Source organism: Anser anser (assembly GCF_964211835.1).
Source record: "Anser anser genome assembly, chromosome: 4".
NCBI classification, from domain to species: domain Eukaryota; kingdom Metazoa; phylum Chordata; class Aves; order Anseriformes; family Anatidae; genus Anser; species Anser anser.
The window spans coordinates 26,419,370-26,427,668 of NC_139724.1; the positions used below are offsets into that span (position 1 = coordinate 26,419,370).

Genomic DNA, 8,299 nt, shown 5'->3' on the forward strand with positions numbered 1-8,299 from the left:
AATAGACAAGATTCATATCAACAACCCTAATTTTTTACAGGTAATTGCCTAACTATGCCAAATTAAACCTCCCCATTAGTTCTTAGAGTTCTCTTTCTATGTAGGGAGTTCATCATTTTCAAAGACAGAGAAGGACATAAAATTCTCTGTGACTTCCTAGGAATCTGTTTTGGTTATTTGGTCTGAGAGTTACTTTCTCTCTTGGCAAAAGCATCCTGGATTGCATCCTGCTGCACTTGGATCAAGAAATATTAAGCTTTAAACAAGTGCTTGATATTGAGAAAATAACTTGGCTAAAAACATTCCCAAAAAAGGCCTTTTAACCAGACAAACTGCCTAGCACTGAGAAGCCTCATCACAAACAAGACAAGCACAGCATACCTGAAAAGGCTAATCTACAGGCTCCCTATACATTTCTTACTGGATGTTTAAGGACATCCCCTTTAGATTTCAGGCACACTTCAGATTTTGCTTCCTTTAAAAATAGTTCTCTTAGTGCTGGATTAGTATGTTGCTTCTCTCATTCCAAAAACCTTGTCCTTGAAACTCAAATTCTCATTGCTCTTCTAGGTTGGGGATCCATCCTTTTATACTTCTAAGAATACTTCTCTAACGAGTATGCTTACAGGAGGAGTATTTAAATAATTCTTTTAAAACATTATACACTAAATCTTCATTTACCGACCTCTGAAAGAGTTGTAAACCAAACACTTTCCCAAAATATAATTTTTGTTTTTCCAGCAGAATGAATTTCCACTATAAATGCCAATAGACTAATATCCATGAACATGCTGAAGAAATCAGCAATAGAAAAAATGGATGCGGATAGCATACAGATCTGTTGTTTTGAAATCAAATGAAGAGATGTAACTTTATTTTTTTTTCTTTTTTACTTAGTGCAAGAAGTACAGTCCAATTATTTTCTCAGTGTACAAATGTTAAATTCCACTCAAGTGAGTGGTGTTGGATCAGGACTTGTGAATCCTTAGCTATTTAACACCCTTTTGTGTTTAAACATTCTCATCTCTTTCTTTACAATATGTTTGACAGTGGTTGCTTAATATGCTTATTTGGGTTAATAATGAGTCAAATCAGAGCACTTTCATTCCCCCCAGTTTCTTGTATATTAAGCTGAAAACACATAGTATAGTGAAAATAGTGTTTTTTTTTTACTTGGTAAAATTCATTTATTGAACAGACTTCTGAGCCATTATCTTTTATCTTCTGATAATAAAAAGTGTTCTATTTTTATGTAGTGTCCATAATGTACACTACAGCAAAAACATTTTTATAAATAGTGTTTTAAAGAGTAAGGAGAGAGGGGGGAAAACATTTTACAAGGCGTATTTGGGATTACAGTCTTCAAGATACTGCACAGAGCCTCTCAAGATTTCTATGCCATTACAGTCAATGAGCTGAAGTCAATATTGTTAGCTATTGGTAGAACTTCAGTTGATGTTGTCGACGGAGGGAAGACACAAACGCTCAATATGAGTGTTAAGTATGCTTCAGCTTTAATGGATAGCTCTATTGTCTTTTATCGTGTACAGGATAATTAGCTCATACATATTGCAAAAGCCAAGCTCCTTATTGGTAAGCGTCATCTACTGCCCTATCTGTTAGTTCCGCATTCTTCTATCCGCTAGTTCCCCTCTCTAATCTAACTATAACTCCCAGGGCAGTATGCCCTCTACTATCATTGTTTCTAATTGCCTGGGATTTCTCACAAGAGTTCCCAGACAAGCCTTGCGTACGTGCCTTTGCTCTTGTTTTTCTAGACCAGCTGGGTGCGGTAATCCGCCATTTCTTTATCTTGCAGCTGCACGAGATCAATATGATTACGCGCAGCGAGCCAGTCCTCAACAATTCCCCCGTTTTTATTTTGTGCTAGAAAAACCTTATTAGTTAGTTGCTCGAGCCTTTTTGTTAGACAACTAAATATTACTCGCGCCGCTACTATGATTAGTGCGATTATTAGCAGTAAGCGTAGCCCCTCTTTTATTAGACCCAATATCCAGTCTCCCATGTTCCCAAACCAACTCGCAAATAGTTCATCAAGCCAATTATTCTGGACCACTATCTTCTTGTTGTGGTCTCTCAGCCATTTCAGCTGCTCGTGGATTGACTCGCCATGGTCCGAAAGATTAAAACAGCACATTCCTTCGAGCTCTTCACATCCGTGGCCCTGTGCCAGCAGCAGAAAATCAATCGCCGCTCTGTTCTGTAACACAGCGTGTCGCAGGCTATCCAGGTCCTGAGCCATTTCTGTGAGTATCTGGGTAGTCACGTTTGCTTGTTTTACAGCCCAACAAGCTAGTTTCCCAAGACTAGCCATAGCATGGGCTACCGCCACTCCAGGCACAAGTGCCGCCGAAAAGAATCTTTCGGCTGGACCCCAGAGCTCGACCTGATCATCACAGTCACTCCCCAAGGTTTTTAGACTGCGTCTCGTCCGGCGTTTCCATTGTCGAGTAATGTTTCGCAGCTCTTGACTATGTAGATCAGGGGCAAACAGGGTCAGGCGTCCCATAACGCCTGTTTTCACCCCAACAGGCTTATTGTCCATCAAAGTCACATTTACTGCGGTTGCCAAGTCCAATCCCCAGGCTCCCTCTGGTGGCTGGTTGGAGGTGAAAGGATTCGTCTCGGTTGGAGTCTCCGCAGCTGCCGCCGCTGTTGAGGGAAAAGCCGCTTTTTGTGTCATCGCGGGGCGGCGGTTCCCGCTGGTCTTCCCGTTTCCCTGGGTCTTCCGCCGGCAAGCGGTTTCATTATGCGTATTAGATCGGCAAGAGGGACACCACACATTAGCCGTCCCACATTGCCTCTTCATATGACCCGCGATGCCACACCGATAGCAGCGTAGTGCAGGTCTTCTCGACGAGTGAGGTCCTTTTCCACTTTGCAGGGGGGCAAGGGCGGCGAATACCTGCGACTGACTAGCCTGCAGTCCCTGAGTAATACTTTCCCCTACCTTTCGGATAGCGTCAACCAATAGCGCCTGCGAGCCTATCGGTATCCGCGACAATCGATCAAGAGCCTCTTCTATAGTCCAGGTACTGGGCAGCGTATTTAGAACATTTCGAGAGGTTTGATTACAATTTTGAAGGGCGCATTGTTTAAGAATAGGGCCTTTGAGATATTCGGGTAACCCAGCTACCTGTATAGCTGCGGCAACCCTATCAATAAATGTTCCAAACGCTTCGTCTCGCCCTTGCTTGATGGACATATAGGAGGGCATTCCTCCAGGCTCCCTAATTTGGTCCAGTGCTCTCCTAGCTAGCGTCATGGTCGCTTTTGCCTTATCCGGCCCCATTAGGGCCTGGGCCTCCAAGCGATTGTATGCACCGACCCCCAAAAGCTCATCCAGCGTGACCCCGTATAATGGATCTCCGGGCTGACGCTGCACCGCAACTGCCTCCTGACAAGCTGATTGCCAATGGGCATTAAACAGCAGGATCTGATGCTGCGTCAGTATTAGTTTCATGATATTACGAATGTCGCCGGGGAGCAACACGTTAGTGGACCACAGATAGTCTAACATCTGTTTCGTTGGCTCCCCACGTATTCCTGACTCATTTACCGTGGCACGCAATTGGGTCAGTATTTTCCAGTCCAGATTTGTCATAGTAACAGTTATCTGGCCCTGGGCGTCTGGTGGAGAATACACCACGGGGAAGGCGCCTACAAGCTCTGTCGCTGCCCCCACATCACCTTCACGTAACGCCTCCCCTGCTATTTTCGCCCAGAGTCCTGCTCTCTCCGACCCCCCTGATTCGAGTCGCATATCTGTCAGAAACGGATTCTTATTTTTTCCCTGATCTGTCCCTTCTCCCTCAGAGGTCTCCGAGGGAAAAGGAGATGCACTGGGTTGTACCCCCTCTCCCCACCCCCCAGGTGCCTTCATGGTAAATTGTTGAACCGATGGAGGGAGGGGGTACGGATTGGCCTCTTCATCCGCCCTCAACGTTTTTCCCAGCCGCTCTGTTGCAGCGGCTGCTACTTTCTGTTCTACCCGATGTATTGTTAGAGCATTCGCAACAGCCCGCCACGGTTTTGCCAGCTTCTTAGCCGTCTTATTCTCACTAATCATTTCCTCAAACAATATATCACCAAACTTACGCCACTCATCCTCCTCAAACAATGTGTCGGGGTTAATAAAGCAACCCTTCGCCACCCCATAGGCCACTAACCCCTGTAATTCTTTATGACAATCTATATCTGGCGTCTTACGCTTTTCTAAAAAGCACTTAAGTAAATCAACTGCCGCTTGTTTCTCCATTCTTACTTACGGTGCCGTTGCCCCCGTGTAAAGCTTCTGTTCGCGGCGTTCCGGCGGGACCCACTATGGGCTCGTCCCGGGCGCTCTTCCCGAGTCGCCTTCTGCTCGCCCCAATCTTGTACTCCGGAGTCCGGGTTACGTAGTCAGAACCGGCTTTCCCTTTTTCTCCGTCGACTAAGACCGGCTTACTCGTTTCGGGTCCTCGTCCAGCAAGGGTCCCTGTTCGGGCGCCATTTGTTGTCGACGGAGGGAAGACACAAACGCTCAATATGAGTGTTAAGTATGCTTCAGCTTTAATGGATAGCTCTATTGTCTTTTATCGTGTACAGGATAATTAGCTCATACATATTGCAAAAGCCAAGCTCCTTATTGGTAAGCGTCATCTACTGCCCTATCTGTTAGTTCCGCATTCTTCTATCCGCTAGTTCCCCTCTCTAATCTAACTATAACTCCCAGGGCAGTATGCCCTCTACTATCATTGTTTCTAATTGCCTGGGATTTCTCACAAGAGTTCCCAGACAAGCCTTGCGTACGTGCCTTTGCTCTTGTTTTTCTAGACCAGCTGGGTGCGGTAATCCGCCATTTCTTTATCTTGCAGCTGCACGAGATCAATATGATTACGCGCAGCGAGCCAGTCCTCAACAAGTTGATAAATTGTATTTATTCTTTTAGAATATATTTGTATCTGTAGACTTGATTTTTATAAATATTGAGAGAGAGAGAGATACTTCCAGTGACAAGCAGCTTATTAGTGAGAATCACGTTCATTATATGAACCCTCTTCCATGTAATGAGAAGCATATACGGTTATAAAGCAGTATGTTGCATATGGTAAGAACAGCTTTTGACCACCAAGACTAAAGTTTCTGCTCACTAGACACAAGACCCCAGGCTAGCCTGGCATTTGAGGTGGATCAGACAGGATATTTTCATTGTGGTGAGCACCCTAAAAAGAAAAGGTTCTTCAACTCAGTAAAACTAGATTTCTATTACACGACAAAATTCCTCCCATTGCAAAAATAAATAAATAAATATATAAATTGAAAAGTAACTAGGAAGGACAGGATAGGAAAAATAAAATAAAATCCCTGTAGAAGATTTCTGTGCATGTTTGAAAATTGTTTTGTTATTAGCCAACTTGTTATTTTGTTATTAGCCAATTTGTTATTAGTGAGATTGTTTCAAGGTAGGACATATGTCTAGTCTGCGACTTGCCCAAGATCTGTCATGGCTGCCATGGTGATCTCCACCCTGTTGGAGATCCTAGGCTTGCTGAAGGCAATGGGAGAAATATTCCCAAAGCAGAGATTTGATTGTTGAATCTTGTTATTCCCTTACTACTGAATCTTTCATTAGTTCAGTGATACTCAGGTACAGAATAACATATAATCAGAAATCACTCTCGTTACCATTTTTTAAGTTTCAAAGTCAAGACTGTTACTGTGGCCATTTATATCCAAGAAGGGCCAAGCTGTCCTGCTCTCATACTCTAAAAAATTTATGAAAACCATAATTAAAAAAAAAAAAAGAAAAAAGAAAGAAACATTACCAAAGTTTCTTAATAACAAACTGATGATGAAAACAAATCTTGATGCCACAGTGACTAAGTAACCTTTAAGATTTTGAGTCCTGTCAAGTCACATGTTCTTTTCCATTTCACCCAATTCTGCCTCTATTTGAGTTGACAGAGCTACATTTCTGCATCTGCCAGAGGTATTGCTACTGCAAGCATATCTAGAATGTACTATATCATACTCTGGTTGCCTATCTTACACATCGAATTCACGTTGCCTTAAGCAGAACATAAAGTTGATCACTGAATGGCAAAGAAAAAAAATATTACTTTGATCTTCAGTTACTAGTATCATAACCTCAAATTTTGGCTCTGTGTTCTCCAACTACAAGACCAAACTACACTGGCATTCACACACCTGCAGAAGTTTTGCACAAGGATCTGGAAGTATTGAGAAGATGAAAGAGAAAGCCTGTGAGACAGGGTATTATATTGTTCCTATTTCATCTATCATCTAAAGATATATTAGAGAAGATTTAGTTAGTTTAATTAGTTAGTTTAATTTGCCAGCAGAATGACAGGTGAAATATTTGCCTTAAACACATACAAGGGAACATACTTTGGAAGGAACAATTTAACCTAGTTGTTCAGAGATAGGTTAGTTACTAATTCCAAGCCTTTTCTCAAGAGAGATTCGACTGTCTCTGTGGAGAATACAAAGTCACTGCTTAACCTGAAGAGAATGAAATAAATGTTGAGAATAACAGAACTATCAAGAACATCTGAAATAGACATGCCAACAGAAGCCATCCCACACTCACTTCCTCTCTACCTACATAAATCCTTCCTAGTGCATGTCCCAAGAAAAAACCCTGCTCCCATTCTCAATGCTGAAATTGTGCAGTCCTCTCTTTTTGACAACTTTTTTTTTTTAAGTGATGCAACTTGGTTTTTGCCCATCTGGTAAGAAGGAAAGTATTATGTCTACTCAAACCATAATTCTGTATCATGTCTCTATGGACCATTTTTCCTTGTTTTTTCCTCGGTTTTTGTGTGAGAGCATGGCACAAAATTAAACATTACCCGTACATTTTTATTTGTGGCAATGTGGTGTTTTTCCGGGTCTATGATTTGTAAGCAACATTGTCAGAAATAATGTTTCTGAATCACTTGCATGATTTCTCTTTTTTTTTTTCCTACGATTTTTTGAGGAAAAGTATAGCATATTGTCACTAGGAACCAAACAACTGTGAATTTGCTAGGCATACAGCAATTTAGTTTACATAATTTTGTTTAAAGTGGCTATCTTGTGCTAAACCAGTAGTGGTTTATCATTCTGTCATGCTTACTGTAGAATATAAGAATGACTTTTGGACTGGAAGGAAGACAAGGGGGAAGGAGTGGTGTGATATTTTCATTTGCTTGGAGCCATGTAATCATGTTCAGTTATAAATCTGTTGTCAGTTCCACTGATCAATAACTATTAACAATAAGCACCACTAGTCACCAGCTTGACGTTGATGAATGAAATAACCAAGAATGGGAGAAATCTCCTGATAATGGCATCTAGACTCAAAAATTCATCCATCCTCCTCTTTCTTTTTCCCAGGCCTTAACCCAGGCAGTTAGTGCCTTTTTACCCATCTTAAGTTCTCTTTAGTACCAACTTTGCTTTAGTGTTGTCTTGCACATGTGCACCTTCCTATGCAACTCACTAATTAATCCATCTTTCCACAACCATTTCTAAAATTTATGCAACAGTTTTAAGTACATATGTTTTTCTGCTTTACTTCAATGAGTTTCAGAAGCCAGAAACAATAGAAACCTTCATCGTACAGCAAAGTTAGCTCTCCATGGAGAAGCACACCAGCCAAGCAATATTTAGGCTAGCTATTGAAAAATGTGCTTCTATTAAATCCTGAGAGAAGAATGTAAGATTTATATCTATATATATATTACTATATGTATTAAATGTATATTATATAAAATATTTATTTGTATGTATATTTATTTTGTCTATTTCTCTAAGTTCAGGTAGCTTTGACATGATGTTCCCAAGCCCAGATCAGCAACATTGCTCACTACTGATAGTATTAACTTATGCAAGCATGCACTAAGATAACAAGGTTAGGCGTGCGCATCAATAATTATGGTATCTATTTATCTACCACATTACAGAATAAAAACTTTTGTTGGATCTTTCAAAGCAAAAGCACTTATTCTTAGTCCTCATCTCTCTGGATTTCTGGCAAGTTACTTCAGAGAAAGATTTGAGGCACACTGACAGTGGAAAACACTAATTTTATACATTTTCACCTAGAACAAAACTTAAATTCTGCTTTAATTTATTTAAATTGTCGTAAACCACAAATTGAATAATGTAGTGTTTTCATGGGATTAGCAGAATTTGATTATAATTTCTGGCTTTCTTACAATGCAGTCTTATTTTTCTGTTCAAATGTAATTTTCTGCAAACAAATGCCTTGTATAGCTTAAAGATTCAGGTC

General features: G+C 41.0%; 1 protein-coding gene across 1 annotated transcript; it reads right to left on the minus strand.

The window, feature by feature from the left end:
* Nucleotides 1-1,479: 1,479 nt before the first annotated feature.
* Nucleotides 1,480-4,917, minus strand: LOC310899082 (uncharacterized protein). The gene is made up of 2 exons (XM_083835055.1): nucleotides 3,350-4,917; nucleotides 1,480-2,971 (listed from the first exon to the last, which is right to left on the minus strand). Exons 1-2 carry the CDS (start codon nucleotides 4,277-4,279, stop codon nucleotides 1,775-1,777), a joined length of 2,127 nt encoding a protein of 708 aa, XP_083691181.1. The 5' UTR covers nucleotides 4,280-4,917; the 3' UTR covers nucleotides 1,480-1,774.
* Nucleotides 4,918-8,299: the final 3,382 nt, after the last annotated feature.

Coding starts and splice junctions, on each gene's coding strand:
- LOC310899082 (XM_083835055.1), bottom strand. CDS start 4,279: ATGGAGAAACAAGCGGCAGTTGATTTACTTAAGTGCTTTTTAGAAAAG. Junction 2,972..3,349: donor CGCTGGATGAGCTTTTGGGG/GTCGGTGCATAC, acceptor GCTATCCGAAAG/GTAGGGGAAAGTATTACTCA.